The sequence below is a fragment of the Notolabrus celidotus genome, chromosome 3, assembly GCF_009762535.1.
Source record: "Notolabrus celidotus isolate fNotCel1 chromosome 3, fNotCel1.pri, whole genome shotgun sequence".
Lineage (NCBI taxonomy): Eukaryota > Metazoa > Chordata > Actinopteri > Labriformes > Labridae > Notolabrus > Notolabrus celidotus.
In genome coordinates this window covers 18,236,703-18,259,873 of record NC_048274.1, presented here as the reverse complement: position 1 = coordinate 18,259,873, position 23,171 = coordinate 18,236,703, and the positions used below count along the sequence as shown (strand labels likewise).

The window sequence follows — 23,171 nt, the reverse complement described above, 5'->3', positions numbered from 1 at the left end:
AAGCAGGGTAACAGGTTCTAAGGTTTCGACTGGAGGGGTGGGAGGCTGAAACAAGAGTTGACCTAAGGTAAAGTGTTGTAGTAACAGTTGTTGAATGAAATATGTTAATCATCTGTTGACCAACTCCATGCAGCTGCAAATTATGCATGCCTCTAGGGCTGAGGTGCAATAACAGTTATTGTGTTGAGCACTGAAAATAATCTCACCCACAGAAATACGCTCAACACATTCAGAAAGCTGAAGTTCCTAACTACATATGTCTGAGTAACAAATGATCCAATCATTGATACATTTAACTCATAAAAAAGGATATAAAGCTACCTTGATGTAAAGTTTCTGGCTCAGATCCTTCACAGGTAAGGAGAAGGTCTCGTTCCATGTGGGGTTCAGGTCTTTATAAACCACTTTGCTTTTGTAGAACGTTTTCCCCTCCAGTTTGAACTTCACATAGGGGTCGCTGGTGCCTGAAAATGATATACAACATTATTACACAGCTGTGTTAATTAACTGATTTGGATTGGTCTTTACATAGCAACACTTCATCAGTGCGCAGAAAGAAGTCTGGTTTAATTTGACGTTTGTTTGTTTACTGTGAGATAACTAAAAAGAAAGATCAAATCACTGAAAAAAGACAGAAGGGGTGAGACAAAGACAAAAAGACAGAAAAACTGTACGCCATGAAAAATCCACAAGATTAAAAAAGATGGAATATAAAGTCAACATTTAACAAGAAACAATATAGGATACAGCAGTGTTTAAGGACGTAGACAGTGACGAGGCAGAACAAGTCTGTCAGGTGCAGCATTGATTAATGTGGTAATGTCACCAGCAGAGGAAATGTTCAGTTTAATGTGAGTAATAAAAGCTCAGTTAGCTGATCTTAACATGGAAACAGTTCAAACTGTGAGAGTCAAAGACTGTTTTCTAGAGATATAATCATCTATAAAATCCTTTCAAAATCATTATTATGAGTAGGATAATGAACTATAAGCTGGTTGTTAAAGTAGAGCCCCTTTAAGATGAGACAAGACTTACTAATCCACTTTGACAACCAGCTCACTATATCTATATCTAGGAAAATAAGGGCACACTGGCAAAATAATTTATCAGAACCAAACTGATCATCAACAATTTCTGAAAAGTTTTTTTTTTAATATTATTCAGTTTGAAATATGTTGCAACTGAGAACATCACTCCCCGTCTTTCTGATGTACTGACCTGTCATCATCAATGACTCTAATAAGTGAAATGACCCTGCCTCCTTTCTACGTTACTGAAATGAACTGGATTCCAGTAAACGGTTCGACCGACCAGTGAGACCAAAGTGTCATCTATCATGTGTTTCTAGTGAGGATGTGGTTTCTTTCCTTTCCAACCGATGTGACCACAACTTCCTGAAACAGAAGCCAATCAGATCTTAGGCAGCACTGTGAAGACCAAGTGCAGATCTTTGTGTGTTTCAGACTTTTTTTTTTTTATCACATGCAGACGAACAAACAGGATACGGTACCAGATTAGGTTTAACAGTTTAATAATTGATGTTAGTTACTGCTCTGACACATTATTTACACTCCAAGGATAAAAGAAGTACAATCTGTGTTGTGAAGCGATTCTGTCAGTCAGCCAGCTGAGGGCAGCACGCTACACAAGACAGAGTGTGCATCCATGTCTAGTATGAGCAGACCTGCCTCATGCTTGTAGGGTCTTTGTGTTGCAATATGAACATTAAATAAAAAATCTATTAAAGCAGGTTTGCCATAGTCCACAACTGTCAGCATAGTTGCTGAAGTACTTTTTTAGTAGTGGTAGTTTGTTTTTGTCTGCTTGGAAAATTACCACCTCTGAAAAATGCAGGTTCAAATAAATTAAATTAGGGCTTAAATAAAGAAGTTAAATATAATACAAATAATGGTGTAAAAAGCTGTAAGCTAAAGCTGCAGCTTACAAAAACTTCCTTTTTCTTGATAATATGATAAATACTTTTGTGCAACCCTTGGACTGCTAGCTTTAAGATATGTCATTAAAAAACAAACAGGTAAAGTAAAAACTTCTTATATTAAAACCCCCCCAAAAAAGTGTGCCTAATCCATTTTCAATACACAAGTAAAAAGCCAAACAAGAAAAAAACATGAGTGTAAATCTATTCATAAACATACAAGGTCAAACCAGATCCTTGTTTTTGTATATCACCTCATTTTTTCATCATTCTTAAATTTAAAAAGTTTACTTTACATTTTTAATTTATTGTCTACTCCCAAGGTATGCCCCTTTAAGAGCTGCACATCTCTGCTTTTTATTTGTCCTTGGTGTTCTTTTTCAATTACCCAGAAGTGTGTGGGGCATAAACTGATTGATCTGAAAAAATAAAAGAATGTTCATGCACAGTTAAAAAAAGACATCTGATCTTAATCATGCTGGCAATTCACCCGCTACCTGATCCTCCTCTTTCATTTTCTACATTATCTCTACCCAGAGCCTGGCCGTGTAAATACACCGCCTCGTCAGAGTGAGTGTGATCATAATAGTGCATACCCACAGTGAAAGGCCTACCGTGATGAATACAGGGTGTGGTTCAGACAGGTTCTAATATGCTGTGTGGAATCCGGCCCTGGCTGTTATACTGCAGGAGTGAACCTGACACTCGGCTGTCTTTGGTGTCCCTGGAATCATTAACGTGGTGTGTAATAAAAACACACACTCGTGGATGTCATGAACCAGCCAAGGCTAAACACACAGAGTGAGAACTGTGCACACACGCACACACACACACACACTCTCACACACACACACACACACACACACACTCACACACACACACACACACACACACACACAAACACACAAACTCACACACACACACTCAGGACAGGTTTTTCTAGTAGGTTAGAACAACTTTCTGAACATATGATTATTAGAGTTAAAGAGATAAGAAGTTAGAGATTCTATAAAGCTTCAGTCATCACTGTAATAAAGTGATGAAATATCATATAAACATTATAGATGACCTGGATTAAAACTACTCAGCCCAATTTGTGTAAAAGAATGAGGGTGTGAGGTCAGTTATAACAGTTGTCACACTTACACACCAGGAGTGAAATACACATTTAAGTAATAAATGTTGACTAAGGTGACAAACTGTCAAACCATAAAACACAACAGTAATAAAAGAGCAATGTGCTAAGCAACAAACTCGCTCGAGGCCGATGGCTGTCTAACATGAGTCTAGTTCTGCTCAAGGTTTCTGCCTGTTAAAAGGAAGTTTTTCCTCGCCGCTGTAACTAGCTAAATACTGTGAGGTGCAATGCTCATGGTGGATTAAGATGAGATAAGACTAAGTCTTACCCTGTCTTGGTGTTGGGTCTCTGTTAATAATTTAACATCGAGTATGGTCTAGACCTGCTGTGTTTGTAAAAGCGTCTTGAGATAATGTTTGTTGTGACATAACAATTAAAGATAGATAGATAGATAGATAGATAGATAGATAGATAGATAGATAGATAGATAGATAGATAGATAGATAGATAGATAGATAGATAGATAGATAGATAGATAGATAGATAGATAGATAGATAGATAGATAGATAGATTGATTGATTGATTGATTGATTGATTGATTGATTGATTGATTGATTGATGAAAACAGCCTGTTGTTTACACTACACTTCATATGAAAACATGCATGACAAAAGCTCATCGATAAGTAGCAGAGGTAAGATCTTGTGCATATTTCATGCACCTCGCTCAGTTCTCATGAAGATAATAAAATGAGAAGTGCCTCCCATACGTCCTAAAATGCAGAATCAGGTGAGGACAAGACCTCACAGCAGAGACAAGGCTCTGGTGTTTAAGAGGAGCCAAAGAAAAACAGAGGCCGAGTGCAGAGTGCAAAACAAGCAAAATGTCAAAAAGCACTGTTTTTGTATTTGCTTTAAATGGCAGTAAAGATTTAAAGCATTAAATTAAATCATTACACAAGCATAAAAAAGAAATAGTTTCATGTTCCGTGTTCATCATTCACAGGGTGACAGGAGGATCAGCAAACCATGCAGCGGCTAACATTAGCTCAGCTTGTGTCTTTGTTAGGATTCCTTCAGCACAGTGTGCCAAGCCATAAAACGATGATGCTTCATCATGACTGAGCGTAGAAAGTACTTTGACCCCACTAAGAAATTACTTGGACCAAAATGCAAGTCTAAAATGGTATCAGAACTTCTGACCATGAATTCAAATCTATAATCACAACAGACATTGAGTCAAAATCAGATGAAGGGAGGATATTAAATGTAGTCTAATTCATCAACTAGGCTCCGGGTGTTAATAAAATATTATTCTGGTAATACAACTCTAATTAGCTGCTGTGTTTCCCAACAAGCCAAAGTATGTTCTGCAACCATCCAGGATGTGTGCACTGAGGTTATCTCACTACCTGGCTTTCTTACTAATCTTCTGGTTGTGTATGATGCTTGATCCTGATTGGTCAAAACCCCTTGACAACGGTTATTCATTTTCACTAACATGAGCAACGCCAGAGACAAACTGATCACACGTCAATCCATGGAAAGGAGTTCCAGCACATTTATTCCGGTGGTTGATACCATAAACTGTAAGGTGAGGTAAAGCCAGTAGTTTCCATTCGCATCAAAACAGTGTGGATAAACATCAGTTTCGGTTAGAATTCTGTTATGGACATTTTCATATTGGGTCTGGATCTGGGTCTTATATCCTGTCCAGCAATATAAGCCACAGCAGCGGCGCCTTTTTAACATCTGGCAATGGACTACGGATGTAAACTAGCCTTTTAGCTGATTCTAGCTTATTTACAGAAGTGTTAATTAACATGCATGGTCTTTTTAAATTAAAAATACATAAAATAAATAAAAAATAAACTGCTGCACATGCATACACAGTCGTTTGAATAATAATCATTAATGGATACTACAGAGCTTCTAGTAGTTCTGTGTAGCTCATAGTGAAAGTATTCCTGATGCTGACAGATGTTGTAGGCTAAGGTTCTTACCACAGCGGTCTCTGATGACCAGGTTCCGTCCTTCCTTCAGGTTGATGGTGAGCAGGAAGGACCGGGACAGATCTCTGGAGTTCTCCGACACACTCGTAGTCTCATTGCCCATCTCACTCTGAACACACACAACAAAACATGATTAATATTTCACCCAAAATCATAAGTAGATTGAGATGTTCACATTAGGCCTGTGGTAGTGGATTAGTTTTGGCAGACTATGAACATATTTTTTGGTGTTGTCCGTATACTTTCTGGAGAGGAGTCCAGTATTCTTTTGTGGATTTTCATGGCAGCAAGAGATACTGCGCCACCATTAAACTCATGATAAAATCTAACTCTGTTTGCAGTATGGAGAAAATGTCATTAACTTCAAAGGAGAGGGGTGAATATGAGATTTCGATATGCGATATATTCAGTTTTGAGAACATACTGATACATTTTAAACCGAGACATAGTGTAAGACAGTATCCCTCTGTAGAGCAGACAGTTCACATATTCCTCTTGTCATTGTCTGTCACCCTGCCCCACATCACTCTCTTTGAGCAAAACCAAAACTCAAAAACCCACCGCTCACTCACAACAAGACGGAAGCTGGTCTGTAAAAAGGAAAAAGCTGGCTCAGTGTTTTAGAGATGGTTTGGGTTAATTTTCACATGAGCAGCAGAAGAAGAGAATGCAGAAAACAGTTTTCAACTAAAAGTTCAAGCACATCGAATCTCTTTCATTATTAACAACACCATCACAAAGTGCACTACGAAGAGTGCGTAAAGCTGTAGGTTGCAGCCACGAACCTGAAGCCTTCACATCCCTCTGCACAAGGGATGTTAACATTTAATAGAGTATTGATTAATTGGTTTGTTAAGAACTTACTTAAACATGTGTTTTGATTTTCAATTTTCTATCATGTGGAACAAACATCATGTGGTCCAATATCTTGTTCAGCTATCAGGGAGGTGTTTTACGTTTAAAGCATGTTTCGATGTGAATCATCTGGCTGAAGTTGTTCCACACAGCGGAGATGCTCTGCTGGGGATTGAAGCTGTGCGCCAGGTATCCACAAGTTTTTATATTTCTCTGCCCTAGGACTGATTATAACCTGGTTGCACTCCCAGATGACACCTGACAATGTACACATGCTTATTTTTCTCAATAAGAAAGAGTCGGCAGAAAACTGGACACCGTGAGTCTGAAATATGTTTCTGTTCAATTCTCTTGTGGCAGTAAATCCACATGTTGTAATCTGAGTCTCCACTTGTATGGCTGTATGTCTGTGGAGATTATTTTTGTGCTCCACACAATGATATTCAGCGTCTTTAACTTTTTGAACACCTCAATATGATCTGTATAGTACTGTTAATTACATCTATTGTATCGCTAAGGAAAATTTGATTAGGGGAAAAAAACACATTTGGTATTGTTCTTGACATGGAAAATGTCTACGCTTTTGTAATGAATAATCGATAAATGATGGTTAACATTTCCAAAGATCAATCACAGAGATTACTAAAAATTGACATCCCTACTCTGCATCAAACCACGCTTCAGTTATCTGTGCTGTGACTCATACTAAGGAAAAGAAGTAAAAAGTGGGATGATATTACTAAGGCAGTGGCCTACCATATAGCTGAAGACATGGTCCTCATTACAACAGCAAAACAGGACAGCCTTATACAGCTGCTGATGACCATCACCCAAAGTACCAGTTGCCTAGTCACAATTACTTAACAAGAGAAGCACTGCCAAAAATGTACACTTAAGTCAAAGGGGGCCTCACCACACAGCTCGCAAAAGGATCTCACTTCGCACTGTTGACAGATATGAGCCATGTGAATGTGACATTGTATGTCATGGACGACTGGGAGATAAATAAATGCCTGATTCCAAACCAGCTGTTTTCTCCAAGATCACAGTAGAGAGCATGTAACTGAAGCCCTGCAGGATGCCCTCACAAGTTGGAAGCTCAGTTCAACAGGACTGATTGCTAACAACCAACAACAGGAGCAATGTTGTCAAAGTGGTGCAACTTGACACATTACCCAAGATGCAGTGTTTTGGTCACAGTCTGGTCATTGGTGAATGAACTGATAAAACATGATAATAGATGTTCTGTAAAAACATTGTTTACAATAAAAACTGATTACAGTGAAATGATTTTTGGACACTAAAGAATCGTTCTGTAATGTTTAGGCTAACTGTATTAAACAGTATACAGTTACCACTTCTGAAAAACACTCCTGAGATGAACATCTTATGTTGCCATTCAGCAAAAACATTTGGATATGATTTTTATAGGGATGCACCAAAATGAAAATTCTTGGCCGAAACCAAAAACCGAAAATGAGGAAACAAAGGCTGGAAACCAAAAAACGAATCCCTGAAATAATTTATTATGCTAATTATTAGTACCATTGCATTTATGGCTATGACTGTGTAATAACATCACTAAAATCAAGGCATTGCAAAAGCATGAATTAATATTAATGCTTCAAAGAATAAATCAATAAAAAAATTGACACACATAGACACATACATACCTATTTATGTATTCATTGATTGATTGATTCCTTCATTAGTTAATTTGTTTATTTATTTTTTCATTTGTTTGTGATTCATTCATAATTTTCCTTTTTATATAGTTGATTATTTAGGTAATGATACCTAGAGGGTAACACAGAGAGGAGGGGGTCCGATCTATGTTGTTGTCTGTCACATATCACTCTGCTACGCTACTTTGTTTACCTGCCACTTCACTTAAATCACACATACACATAGTTGGCCCAGTTAGTAGTGCGTCACCACAATATCATGTTTCGGCCGTGTTGTTTCGGTGATAAAAGTGGTCCGGACGAAAACCAAAAATGCACTTTTGGGTCATTTTCGGTGGTTGAATTTTCGGTGCATCCCTGATGACTATATTTTTGGTTCGTATCGCACAGAACTAAACCTTTTCCATACTTCTTTCAAACTATCCTAATTTGATAAATGATAATGTAAGTGCGAGGTAAAGTTTGACTGTATAACATATATCTGTTTTCTACAGAGCTTTTTGTCATAAAAATATCCTAAAAACACAAATTGTGGTGTTCATATTGTACCTTTCCTGGAAACAGAAGCTGTTTGGGGCTTTTTCACAGCATTTTGACATAAATTGTGACACTTTTTTTGTTCTGCTTTCATTTATTTGTTTTGATATTACATGATTGTCACACACTGGACTTTACCTATTTCACATGCTTCTCCTTGTTTTGACTTTTAGTATTTGAACTGTTTAGCCCATCATTTCAATATACACACATATTTTTAAATACAGTCTAAAAAGCACACTGCCTGGAAGGCTTAATACAGTTTTGTCCTGTATTTGCTTCCTGTCTATGCCATGGATTTTTTAATCACTATTAAGCCCCTGGACCAAAACAAGCATCTTTCAGGGAATAAACCCTGGTGGCCTGGAATCGCCCGGCTCAGTGTTCCAACCATAACCTGCCACAAGGACCAGGAAGACTCACACTGAGCACTATTGTTTCAATATATCGTGAATGCAAAACTATAATCTGCAGCATCAGAAATGAACAGAATCAGCCCACTGCAGAATATGCTGCTAAGTTTAAACCATCAAAACTCCATTGTCAGTTTGATGTTCTTTGTGCTTTGTTACATTAATCATCAAAATCATATTATCTCAACAACACATAATCCATACACAAATCAATGAATGCCTGAATAGTAGAGCAACACTTACATTTTGGTTGTCCCCGTCTTTCAAGGCATGACTGTTTAAATCATCATTCTGCAGAGACAAAGATAATTACATCAGAAATCCATCATGTGGAATTCAGAGAAGTCCCAGATAACAAAAGAGGAAGGTTTAAGTCATCAGTTTTCTTTTCAGTTCTGCCACCAGCCTGCACAAATCCTCTGAGCGTTTATTATAAATTCCTGTATCCTAGGGACTGAACAGCATTAAACCAAAGTACACACTAATGAAAAAAGGAATCGACTCTTTGCCATGTTATTCACATCAAATGCTACTTTTTTCTAGGCTGCATAAACGTTACACAGAAGTGACAGCGTGGACAAAGGAGACACCAGATATGAGACTTTACTTCCTTGTAGAACCTTGGGGGGCAGAGCATGTTCAGTGTGTTAGTATTGCTAAAGAGGATGTAATTATTATTTTTACACACAGCAATATTAAATATGCTAAGTTTCAAAATGTTTACAATCAGTTGGGAACATAATGTCAAACAGGAACACCATTCTTCTCCTCATACCTGAGGTGAACTTTGTCCTCTTGACCAGATGAGTTCCTGTTTGTTTTCATATTTAGGTCAAATTCTGTTTTTGTGTTTTCAGCTAATTTTAAAAGGGAGAAAAAAGTTCAAGACACAGCAATTGGAGCCTATTAGCCCCGTCGATTTTACACTGTGTACAAAACATTGTGGAAAGAAAGTCAAATTAAGTCATGCCCGTTGGATTTTGCTTGACTTGCCCAAAGCATTTGTCTACCACATTCAGTGTCCAGTTCTCAGACGAAACCTGCACTCACACCATGACTGGGACTTGGACTCGGGTTAGAGCATTGACAGCATCAGAACCATAGACTGTAAATAAAATGGACAGCGTTGCTCCGACTTTTCCCGTTGTACGGTTTTGAAGCCTAAAAACCCCGTTCCAATGCGCAGCCAGAGTCTGCGCTGTAGAGAATTTCTGTGGTTGCCAGGGTAATTTCTGTGTTGCCACTGTAACAAGCTGCGCCCTAAAGTGTAGTGCCACAAGATCCTATGGAGTTTCCCTCTACGGCAGCTGTCAATGAAAGCAAAACCGGAAGTAAAACACAGTTTTTTTAACTTCTGATAACTAACGAAAAAGAAACTTTTCAGAAAAAAGAGGCCTTGAACACAAAACAGTCAAATAGTAACTACATATCACCACAGCATACGGATGTGAGAAACATTCGTACGACGCGTATTTATTTTTTAAAGCTTGACTGAGTTTTTTGACCTATACTGCAGCCAGCCACCAGGGGGCAGACGCTTTGGTGGAAGCTTCACCTCCAGCCGAGCAAGCTGCACCCCTGATTAGAACTCTAAAGATGGGGAGGAGGACTCAGATTTCTTTTTAGTGTCAGTCTCTGATAGTTTATTCAGTTTTGAGCAAGGGCTGACGTGTGTTCACCTTCATGCATGATGACGTGCCGTCATTCCTTACCATGAATCTTGAGTTTTGGCAAATGCAGGCAAGAGCAGTGCAACATGTGCGATAAGTCAAAGAACCATCAAGGAGAAAATAATGAAAATCTTTAACAGAAATCTATATCATCCAGAAAAATGAGATGCTTCAAGACTAGGATAAAGAATTATGTCAGCAAGCTAACGATAATGCTAGTCTCTTCAGTCACTTATCTGCTGGATCCAAGATGTTTGGACAGTTCAAACAGGCTAAAGATGTTTTTTCTGCAGGTATTTTGAGTTTGTTAGACACCTGCAGTGATCCCACTGGAGCATAAATGATTAGTGTGTCTCTCTGTTGTTACGGCTGTATGTTTCCCTATGTGTCTTCCCTCCCCCTCTTGTCTGTGTCGCCTTTTTCCCTGCAGGTGAATCTATTCAGACAACATCTATTTATTTACCCTGCTGCCTCTCCTTCAGGGGATTTTGTGTGTTTTACATGCTTTGTTAATTAGATCTTTGTCTAATTATTTAATTCCTTGTGTCATATTATAAATCCCTTTAGTTAAGTGTTTCAAGATTCTTTTGGTAAATTATTATTGGTCATGTTGAGGATTGTTGTAAGCCCCACAGTGCCGCCTTAGGGTGGGGCGTATCACCATTGAAAGGGACTCAGTTTGTATTTACACACTACACACAGCGCTGTAACCTCATTGTGTTTCGTGCAAAGACTGTATAAAATATGGACGTAGGATCCGTGACGTCAACCATCTTTTTCTGAAGCGCTGTTTTGAGGCAAATCAACGGCGGCAGCCATATTGCTGCTGTCGAGCGATTGTGATGTAAAGAGGCAGGGTTTGGGCCTCCTAGCCAACAGCTACAGTGTACCAGCCTGTCAATCAAGTCAGCTGTGCCTCTCATTGGAAGACTTGTAATCTCGATATCTTCAAAACTTCCAAGTAGAAAAAAAATTCACCCCCCATACAGTGTGTGCCGATTGAGAAATGAGCTATCAGGACTACACTCGTCTTTTGTACCAGGCTGTAAACATGTTTATTATTTGTTTATATGTGTATGTGGTTTCCGGTACTTCCGGAGCCAGCCTCAAGTAGATCCTCGATGAACTGCAGTTTTTAGAACTTCCGTATTGGACTCATATTTTTAGACCGGAGGTTGCCGCTTGGTTACGTGTGGCTCAGGTCTCTTCCCAACCGCTCAACTTGCAGAACATCTGAGAACTGTATTAGCAGTCAGACAGAGCAAGGTGATTCAGAGGGACAGGTAGTGGAGAGTCTCTCTGGCACATACACCTTGAGCAGCATGTGATGAGGAGTGTGGGTTTGCTTTCTCTTCACTTTTTCTTTTTCCCCTGAGCAGAATATTTATGGCGACATGTTTCAGATTGCTTTTTTTCGTTTAAGTTTGTCATTTAGTTGGGGTTGAAACCCTTTTTTCCCAGGTAAGTTGTATTTTCAGTTAGTTTAGTAGGAGGTGCTGGGAGCGACGGTCCATCATGTGGTTGACTCAGCACTTCTCCATCTTTTGTTCATTGTGGCCTATGTCTCAAGTCCCTTTTCTTTCCCTTTTCTTAATCTGTGAAGCTTTTGCTTCTATAATGCTTGTCGTTTTTTCAACCTTGAATTTTGTGTGGCGAAGATAAGCCAGAACAATTCATTGTTTAAATCTCCAGACATGCCAACAGGATCAGTCAGCATCTCAAGTTGATAAATGAAATGTGGTTTCTACACATCAAAAGGTCAGACAGAGTATTCATTCGAGTTCTCCCTCAGTGACTCAGAGATTTGAAGTCTGGTGCCTCAACTACTTAGCTGTAACACTGGCTTCAGTGGCAGTAGCTGTGGTCAAAGGTTTTATGAAATATAGTGTAAGACAAGCCAACATGGATGTATGTTTGTAATTAAAGTTTCATAAACCATCCTAAACTAAAAAATCTACAACCATGCTATAACTGCATGCAAGGCAGGCTTACATGCTGACAATGTCAATGCAGACGTTGCAATCATTAAATTGTAAAACCATCTTGACAATTGTGTAAAATGTTGTTACCCCATCGTCAAGCTGACTAATTTGACTGAATTAAACTGACAAAGAGGGAAAAAAAACAGATGTTCTGTTAATGACAAGAAAATTTGCATTATTCAAGTAATAAATCATTTGCTTGCATGCTGATCTAATGTGCCATTAGGCTGTAAAAGAAGTCTGAAAATGAAAATGAATGAAAATGAAGTCTGACGAAAGGTTTGCTAACTTGGAACTGGGATCATCCGAGGGGAGCATGAATGCATGCGTGAAGAAGAGTTTGTGTTGACATGCTGAGCCCTAAAATGCCATGTCATCACAGTAATATCAGCAGAGGTGGGGTGCAGTCATTAGACAACATTTGCTGCATTCACGACACTGCATTTTAAAATAAAAAAAGAACAACGTAGGAGGAAATAATCAAGGAAAAAAAATACTTACAGAATAAAAACACAAAAAAGGCTCAGTGCTCCTACGCTTCGAAAGACGGCTCATTTTCAAGTTTCGGAAGCTCAGCCACACCGAACTGAACGGTGTTTGAAGAGCAACCCTTCCTCATCTAACAGAAAACGAACACACTGAAAGCAGCTGGATAGAACCAAATAAAGGCGGAGAAGAAAAGGGACCATTGTTTTCCTCTCAGGTTGTATTTCTATTGAAAGAGGTATTAATGAGCTATGACCTGTGAGCTTGTCAGTCACATGTTCAGCCTGGGCAGCAAACATCTTTGTGAATAGACAATGAGATGAGACTCTCACAGACTTGTTCTGTAAACATGGGAAATATTACATCATAAAGGTATACAGACTGTGGCTTCTGACCGGCAGCTAATGAAGGCATTGGTCCAACAGGCACAAAATCCTGCCCAAGATGCAAAAGCATACTGCTTATGTTTCGACTCTTACGGAATTGTCTGTCACCAAAGTTATAATCAAAATGCACAAAATGCATGTCTTCAGATCTATCCAGCATTGTTATTTTCGGTTGCAGTGCTCTTTAGGCGCATTTGCCTGTTTGATGGTCTGTGAGATTACCAGATAAAATAAAGGCGTGTCTGGTGTCAGGGCAGTGTTTGCAGCATATATCCACTTGCAAGAACAGTCATAATTTATAAACTCAGAGCAAATAGTAATAATGGAAAAACAGACTGTATAAATGTGAAAGTTAAGCCTTATAATATCACCCTCCATCATTAGTGCATGAGAGGTTGCTCTATACTAACACCTTTTCATGAGTCCAGTGCTCAGATGTACTGCAGCCCTGATGTGATCAAACAGAACAGTGTGGAGCTAATGAAAATATATTAACACATAATTCAACTGCATTTAAAGCAGTTTAGGGTCACTTTTAAAAAAACTAGTACAAGGTGTAGTTGTTTTTTTACAATAGCGGTCGGTTGAAACATTGAAAGTGAGTTCTAGTATATTTCATCAATATAATGACAATATATACTCATACATCTTAACTGAAAACCTAAAAGCATTCCTGACTGAGTTTTTCAATAACTGTTGTAACTACGACAATCAAAGACACATTCAGGTGTCAGTCTCCAGTCAACAGGGTCACTTTTTAAACCAAAACACCGGTCAACAAGAATTTCTGTATCTCAATGGAGCAGTGAAGGTACCTATGTCTTGTCCTATGTTAACATTAGCACAAAGCATACAGGCTGTGGAATATCCACAGGAATCAATTGGATTGATCCAGCTTATCAACTGGATTGATAAGCAGAATGGATAATGGCATTAGTATCAATGCAATCCATCAATTCACATCCTAAAAGTAAGTATGTGATTAAGTGAGATAGAATCCTTTCAGGTGAACAAAACTGCTTCAAGTTGGGTTCTTGTCTAGAGAACAGTCTGGGTTCTATTTCACATAACCACCCACTCACTGTACATTATCTCTGACATTACCTGCTCCAGAGCAGGTACGCAAGCATGGTGATTTACCCTGTCGATAAGGGAACCACCCTATAAGAGTCACCTCACACTGAATCCTGCTCTATGGTACAGGCTCTGAATGTGGTAGTAAAAAACAAAAACATAACCAGCAATGAGAAACCAAGAACGCCAGCAAAGCCAGCATGATGGATTTGTCTTTGGACACAGTTAAATCTTATGTGAACACCTAACTGGAGTTAATGTGATGTAATTGTCATTATTCATATATTTATTCTAAACATATTAAAATGATTTTCAAGCATCCTTTCAGTATCTATTGATGCTATTGATTGATTGATCTATTTTTTCAATGGAATGGAAAGAAAAAAAGAAGCAGAATATTTTTTCAAACAGTCAAAAGTTAGTTAGTTACTTCCCACTGACAGATAATCCCTCTGCTCTCATTGGTCTATGAACCAACAAATAATGCTTTTTGTTCAAGCTCTAGTTATGAGGACGTTAGAATAACTTAACTGTGGTTTTACATTGTACAAAAGTTTAATGACCTTTTTATGCCTTCTCTTATGTAAGTTTGACAGTCATTCTTATGGTATCTCTTTATATCATTTAAAGAACACAAACAAGACCCTGATTTCAATTCAATTTTACAACAAATTATTAAACGTCATATAAAATAACAAATTAAATGGCTATTGGCTGTGTAACAGATTTTTTTCTGGTGTTAGTTTCTCGGCAGTCAATCCTAAATACAGGGAACAATCAAACTGTGTCACCCTCGGTAGTTGACATCAGAATAACGCGCCGGTTTTCAATTAATTGATATTCTATTCTTTTAAGCCCAAAATGCTGATCATGTGTTATGTCTTAGCTGAAGTGCAGCCAGGGCCCCAGTTGATGATTACTGTCCAATGCTATCATTGTATCATATCTGGTTAAACTGACGTAAAATCACTCAACCGGAAAAACACGTAACCAGCCCAGGCCTGAGGACGTTTACCTGCAAGCTGAGCTGGACTCAGCTTTTGCGAAGTAATTTGATATTGTTCATCCCATATTTAGCAATGTTTAACATACTGAGCTCATTCTGACCGTTTTCTTAACATTGGTTGGTTGGTTGGTCAGAAATTATATTTATTTTAAATTACTAGGAAATGAATTGCTTCAAAACATTCCTACAACAAATACCCGCATGCAAAATCTAGTTACACCTAATACAGCCTGTTGATTTCTGCTAACGTGCCCTTCTTATGACTGACAAGATACGAAGATTAAACTAGCGATAAAACAATAGATCATGTCACAGACATCTTTAGAGACAACGATAAGGCTGAAAGTTGTCAGATTGGGCGGTTTTGCTTTCCTAAAATTTTGTAGCAATGCCTCATTGATCTTTTGTCTTCACCTTCGTAGTGAAATAGACAAATAACTCTGAGGCTTAGGTGTACCAAGTATGTGACCCTGCCAGTTCAGCACACATGCTGCATCCTTGTCATGGCTGATATCACAACGGTGCCTCAGAGGCGTGAGCCAGTAAATCTTGTGCCTTAGCAGTGTAATAACACGCACAACAACAGTTTACCCAGAGCTGCGTTTCACTATTGATTTTGGAAGGGCCTTAAATTACAATTTCATCCAGCTCCTCCAAGTTAAACTTTGTTCCTCCTGTGCAAACACACATGACACTCCCCACCCACTACTGTAAGCAAACACGCCAATTCATCAGGAGCACAAAATCTCTTACCTGTGTGCTACAGGGAAACAAAACACAGTACTATGAAGGCTTTTCCTACGGCCAGGCTCACTGAATCTACAGAAGCATTCAACATGACAAACCAAGTAAAAGCCAATATTTGCAACAACAAGTCTGAAATGATATGTAGATGTCAGCCTAGGTTTAGAAAGCTGATCTATTCTTTCTCATATTAATTCAACATATGAAAAACAGTCTGTACCTGTAAGCTGTCTTTGGAGACCCCCGCAGAGGGAGGGTCTGGGCTGTAGACCGTCATCATCTCAGGCAGGCCGAGCTCCTCAGGCTCCATACCCCGTGCAGTTCTGTAGTAAGTCTCTGGAGAGCTGTCCTCCTCATACACACTGTTAAAGGACTCCTGAGAGGAAGCCCAGTCTGTGCAGTCTGTAGGCACACTCAGTCTATGCTCACTCCTCCCAGCTCCTCCACTGACTACCTCCCTCCTCAGACCACTCCCACCTCCTCCTGGGCTTCTGGCAGGCTTGACTTGCGGTGAAGATGGGCTGCTGTGGCTGGGGGAGCTGTACTGTTGGAGCTGTGCCCTGGGAGAATTGGGAGCGTACTCTTGTCTTAGGTTCCTGATGTCGGGAACAGAGGAGCTCATCCGGTGGTCCATGCCATGTTCGAGCTGGACTGCTGACTTGCTGGGGCTCGCCTTGTTTCGTCGGAGGTGTGGCATCATTTTCTGCCGGAGATGCCGCAGCACGCCTGGCTTCTTGGAGTCCATGATAGCGGGGAGGGTTACTCTGTGTCTAAGATCTGGACATCACTGACACCTGCAGTAAAACACAGAGGGAGAGGAGTCAAACACTGAGTGCAGATCTGACTGACAATCAGCTGCTATTCATCAACACGTGTCATGATCTCACAACAGTGTGATCAACTTTGTATAATACAGGGCTCATTGTGTGTGTGAGAGTCAGGCCTTTTTAGTATTATATTCACTGCTGGCTGTAAAACAAACTCTATTGGATAATAAAGTGTACCATGAACCTTGAAATACTGTACAATTTGTTTTTTATGACACACTTTTGACACCTTTTATATCCCCTAAAAAGCGAGCTTCATCTTATACACGGGTGCGACTAATACACCTGTAGAAACTGTAGAGAGAAATCAGTTATTGTATTACAGTATATTACTCAGTACACGGCGCTCAAAAAGCGAGTGACCCCTTCGCTGCACAAAGCATGTTGGGTAAATAGTGGGGCAGAGCAGTCAAGTGTTGTAGGTACCAAATGTGCTTGGGTGGTCAGATCGATATAGGTCCTGCGCCTGCTAGCAACATTACATGATATGATTGGCTGGACATTTGTATGATGACGTTTTACATTTTTGATTGGATGTTAATCAAAGACTTTACACATATAGTTTTCATGTCCTTTGTTGAAAAATGAAATCTAAAAACAGTTGTTAATAAAAAATGAAAACAAGTAAAGAACACAGCTAGGGGGAGTTCTCAAATAAATACCTTAAATAAAGAGCATAAATGAAGAGTTTTAGCGGGGGGAGGGTTATATGGGCTATCAACAAAAAGCCAATCATATTGTGTAATGTCACTATCATATCATAACCTCTCCAATATCCAGCCAATCCCCATGATATTGTGTAACTTCACTAGCAGGCGCAGGGCCCAGAGCTAATCTCACCACCCAAGCATATCCAGTACCTACACCGATGCCACTTCAGAACAGCTTTTCTCCCTCATTATGCATTTCAAGAAAACTGTGGTAATACTATTGAGAAAATACAACTAATACTAATTAAACATTTCATTGAAAATAATAAATTTGAGACAAGCTACAAGGCCTGCTGCAAGTCTCAGCGACTTGGTCATGGCATTGGGTCTGTCTGTACTTGCATTTAAATACAACGATAGGCTAGCTCAACTGTATCGTTCAGGTAGCTGGCAGAGAGGCGATGACAGATGCCACCACAAAGTTGTAATTGTAACTTCATTCCAATTTAAACATCAATGTTCCGTGTAATGAGAGTCATATAAAACATGGAGGAAGCTGACTTGACTTCAGTGTATAACATGGCATAATGGTTATGTTGTTATTTTTTTTCTCTTTTTAAAAGACTGATAATAATGTCCTGCATAGTATTTGTTTGCAGCAGTTGTATGCCTAGCTTTTGAGCTGGTTCTCCTCCTAGTTTCTCAACAAAGCTTACCGGGCTCCCCTGTGGGTAATACGTTTACCATTAACAAGCACGTTATGCATCCTCACTTCAAAGAAAAAAGAAAATCCCCTCAATTTTACAGCAGCCACAGGTTGAAAATTAATACTGCTAGTTGTTTTCTCACGGCCCCTCCTCAGGAACAACTTTCATACATTGTATCTGTGTTAAAACACAATACAAGCTTAAAGCTTCTGATTGTAGTCACATAGAAAACATCTGTTCAGAGAGAGGGACTTCGAATGTCAACACTATCCCTCCCAACCAGTTTTCCTCTTAGACCCCCAATACAGATTGGCGTGTGCAGTCATGATAGTGCCGGATTCATAACCAGTCGAAGGATGTAGTGGGGGCCGTCCCTTAACCAATCAGGACGGAGGATTGGAGATTAGCTATGGTTGGTCCATCATAACGGGAACGAGGGGAATAATAACATTGCTTGATACAAAGGCATTGGAAAACAGAGATTTCGCATTAATCTCAAATTACTCCACTTACCGATGAGTACCGATGGGTATTATGACCTTTTCTCCAAACCCAGCAGAAAAAAAGCAAAGTTTTTTACACCATTCCTACCAACAGCAGCTTTAAAGGTTCATCTACTCTCCCTAAAGTTTCACCATCATCTCTAGTTACTTTATGACGCAGTTCATTTGAAACAAATGAAGTCCACACATTCGCAGATGATACTTGTTTATCATTTACAACAAAATATAATCAGAAGACAATTTGGATAAAAACAAGACTCCTCCTCCACTTCATGCATTTAATCTCAGTTCATGAAAAACAGAAGGAAAAAGCATGCCTACATCATTAAAGTCTTATTCAAAGACTTTTTTTATTTACTGTTTCTTTGTTTGGACCAAGCGGCAACCTTGGGTCTAAAAATATGAGTCCAATGCGGAAGTGTTAAAAACTGCAGATCATTGAGGATCTGCTTGAGTCTGGCTCCAATTCAAAGAAGCCGATGTTTACAGCAGAAATGATCATGTTTACAGCCTGGTACAAAAGACGAGTGTAGTCTGGATAGCTAATTTTTCGATCGTCACAACCTGTAGGGGGTTGAATTCTTTTCTAACGCGGCAATTTCGAAGATATTGAGATTACGAGTTCTCCAATGAGAGGCACAGCTGACTCGATTGACAGGCAGGAACACTGTAGCTTTTGGCTAGGAGGCTCAAAGCCCGCCTCTTTACGTCACAATCACTCAACAGCAGCAATATTGCTGCTGTCGATGATTGGCCTCAAAACAGCGCTTCAGAAACAGATGGGTGACAACACGGACACTACGTCCATATTTTATACAGTCTATGGTTTGGGAACAAGAACAAGAGATAAATAAAACTCATATTCCAGTTGGAGGAGACGTGTTTTAGCTGGAGGTTAAATTAACATTACATTTTAAAGTGTTAATAATTATTCTTAAAAGACAATAGCCGTTTTATCTAGAAGTGTGGATGATAGCAGTAAATAACTAATCACATAAAACTGCAGTGCATTATACTGTAAATTTAATTTCATATACTGTATAGTTTTAACTGAGTCACCTATCATTCAACAACAGGTTAACCACAGCACAGTCACTCCTCTTACATCAAACTGGATCTCTTTCCAGTGAAACGAGTAAACAGCTGATAATAACGCAGTCTGTGCTTGTTGTGATGTGTCACTAATGCTTCAAGCTGTCATCTCTCTAAGTGATCACTGCAGTACAAACAGCAGTGATACCTGCTCAGAGCTAATGCTGCTGCTTCTCACAAAACCTGATTTTGTATAGCAACAGCCCCATAAGCCTCTTACTGGCCTTGTTTGTATTGTGTGAGCAATGAGCAATGACCTGCCATGTTATCAGCTGGTTAGGGGAAGTGGAGGAAGGGGAGGGGGAGGTGACAGATCAAGGAACAAGACAAGAGCCTGTGTTTACAAAACCAGCAGACATGATGAGTGATGTTAAAGACTGAAAGTGAGTATAGAGTTTGATATGGATAGTCGAGGTATTTCAAATGTTACACTGATAATAGATTCTGATACAGCATAGCAACAGATTTAACTGCTACATGCTGTTTTCCCCAAAGGAACAGGTCGAGCTGAAGTAAATGAAGCAGTTTAGCTACATTCACTTCAACGTGACAGTTTCTAGTTCAAAGAAAATGCATGAAGTGGTGACTCAGATTCCTGTAGCCCAGATTCAAAACTCTCTAGCCTGACCCAAATACTAGGATTAGATAGAGGATCACTAAAAAATGGAGGGAGACAGCAGGCAGAGGGAAAGACCACTCAGAGGTCTAGCAGCTGATCTTTCTATTAAAGTTTGTATTCAAAACTGCTCATATCAATACTTTGACAGTAAAAATTAAGCAAAAAAAACGTCTGCAGTTATTCAAGTGGTGATGGGCCATGCCTCTGATGAATCCATAGACTGTATAAATAATAAACATAGTATCCGTGACGTCACCCATCTGTTCCTAAGTGCTGTTTTGAAGCCAATCGACAGCGGCAGCCATATTGGAAATGCGGACCTCCACCAGGCATAGTGTGACGTAAAGAGGCGGAGTTTGAGCCTCCTAGCCAACAGATATGTGTTCCCGTCAAGTCAGTCAAGTCAGTCATGTCCTTATTTAGGCAAAAACTCGGAATCTTAATATCTTCTGAACTGTCGCCTTAGAAAAAAATTCCCCCCCATACAGTGTGTGCCGATAGAGAAATTAGCTTCGTAGGGCCAATCCGTTCTTTGATCCAGGATGTAAACATGTTTATTAATGTTGTAAAGATCGTCTTTTTTGAATTGGTGTCTATGTGGTTTCCGGTGTTTCTGCAGCCAGCCTCAAGCGGATTCACGATGAACTGCAGTTTATAACACTTCCGCATGGGCTTAATATTTTGAGACGGGAGGTTGCCGCTTGGATGAATCGCACAATGAGGACTGGGAAACAGGAAACAGTAAGACAGCCTCTGGACAAGTCAGATACAATCATTTACCAGTCTTAAAAAAACAAAATCAAGTTTTCTAGGCTTCTCCAAAGCAGAAGCTTAAAACAGGGTGCCCTGTGCTGTCACTGTGGATTTATTATAGCTGTACATTAGCTACTACTCTTATATTTGAGTGAAAGTAGCATACTCTGGTAACTTCTTCTAACGTTATGTTGTGATGACACAAGCAAAAACGTGGCCAGTACGCCCTTGTCTTGATAAGGGCCGACATGTCTGCATCCGTTATTCCTTTAATTGCAGCACTAAAGCATCTTCTAAGGAAAGACATTGAGACGGACCACGGAGTGAAAACAATGAAAAGTACACTCTTAGAGTCTGTCAGCACACGTTTCACTGAGATCTATTCGGATCCTCTGCACTTCATCCCGACTGTACTTGATCTGCGTTATAAAGATCATTACTTGGATGTGTAAATAAAGCAGTGCGCACAAGAAATGATCCAGGCTGTGATGGATGCAGAGAACCGGCCTTGAGACGGAGAAGCGCACAGTACAGGAAGGAGAACAGAGCGCAGAAAAAAGGACTCGTCTCTGATCCAGATGAGGGGCATGTACCCTCGTCATCTGATATGTTCAATGATATCCTTGATTTTAGTGAGGTTAGTACACAGTCATAGCCATAAATGCAATGGTAGGGGAGACCGGGGACAGTTGTAACATTTTTTTACATTTCTGTCTATAACTTTGAGCTCTTTTAACCCAGTGTGTTCAAACTGCTATACAAACTAGCTTCAAGTGTCTGCTAATAAATGGCCTAGAAAACGCCTGTGCAACACAAACAGAAAATGCATGGCTTAATCTCAAATCCAAGGAGTGAAATGTTACAACTGTCCCTGTCTCCCTACTAATAATTGGCATAATAATTTATTTCGGTTTTGGGTTTTCGGCCTTGGTTTCCTCATTTTCGGTTTTCAGCCAAGAATTTTAATTTCGGTGCATCCCTAATTTTCAGAGCACAAGACTTTAGATAAGTGGTTAATGACTGACCAGTGACTAGCAGAGAGAGAAGACCAGAGGAGGAAAACAGGGAGGGAGGCTGAAAGACACGAGGAGCTGAATGAAAGAGACTTCAACCAAAGTGGAGAAAACAAACACAAGGCAGTATTGGACACAGTTAAAGGATAGGTTCAGTGAAACGATAAAGGCAACAGACTTCAGAAGTTAAAGATTGGAAGACCTTAACAATTGAACTTCAATGTTGATTTAACCCACAGGTAAGCTGATAACAATAGACTGCTGCCATGGAAGCCTTCCAAGCAAGGAATCTGAATAAATGACTTATTTCAAAATCAGAAAAGTAATGTTTAATTCAACATCTCAGGTCAGCTTGTTTGTATCTGTAGTTGGATACTGTATAGTGAGCAAGTGGTTGTAGAGGAGCACTTACTTATAACCAACAGAAACAGTCAAGGCAGTTACATAATCATTTGAGCTCAGTTCCACAGTGACCAGTTTATCCAGCCCAATGAGCACCGGTCTGAAGGACCAGGGCACAGGAGTTTACTTTAACACTAATGCAGTTTTGGTCACAGCAGAAAAACCAGTTCATCTGCATGACTGTGTACTGGGATAGTAGCCTTCATCTCTTCTTTTGTCATTGCATTTTATTGTCAGGGTGTTTCACTTCATGGGCTCATGTCAGAGCATCTTAAAACGTTTAGTCTTAGACCAACAACTTAGTCAGTAACAGGAGCAACAAAAATAAATCTATGCATAATTTAATGGGGCTTTGGAAATGGATGTAATATGTAAAGGTCAAGTAAAGTACCACGGCAACTCAGCAAATCTATCCAACCACCTACTAAGGCGCCATGGGATTTCACACAACGCCGGCCATTCAGGCACCTCTTGCAGTGTTCCCGCTGTAGCAGCAGCGCAAGGTAACGTCAGCTCTGCAGAGGCCTCGGCTCGGGCCAAAAAAATCACGGCAACAACAGAAATCTAGGACTGTCCAGTATCAAGGTATTTATTTCAGTCACACTGGTTGAATTTTTGGCTAAAAAGTTACTGAATCTATTTCGAGTCACTGAATCGTTTCGGATCGGATCTAATAAATGAACCAATATCGTCCTTTAATCGTATCAGCAATCACAAATCATTATACAAATCGAATCGTTG

At 39.6% G+C, this 23,171-nt stretch overlaps 1 protein-coding gene across 6 annotated transcripts in view; it reads right to left on the bottom strand.

The window, feature by feature from the left end:
* The window catches only part of mctp2b (multiple C2 domains, transmembrane 2b), a 57,924-nt gene that overhangs the window by 23,415 nt on the left and 11,338 nt on the right, over positions 1-23,171 (bottom strand). For 5 of the 6 annotated variants that reach the window (XM_034680744.1, XM_034680743.1, XM_034680745.1 and 2 more), the window contains 4 exons: positions 16,085-16,658; positions 8,760-8,807; positions 5,018-5,135; positions 322-464 (listed from right to left, as the gene is read on the bottom strand). In XM_034680744.1, the coding sequence (XP_034536635.1) occupies positions 322-464; positions 5,018-5,135; positions 8,760-8,807; positions 16,085-16,609 (834 nt within the window). In that variant the 5' untranslated portion in view covers positions 16,610-16,658. The remainder of the gene's footprint in view (positions 1-321; positions 465-5,017; positions 5,136-8,759; positions 8,808-16,084; positions 16,659-23,171) is intronic. The other variant, XM_034680748.1, reaches the window with a different exon arrangement.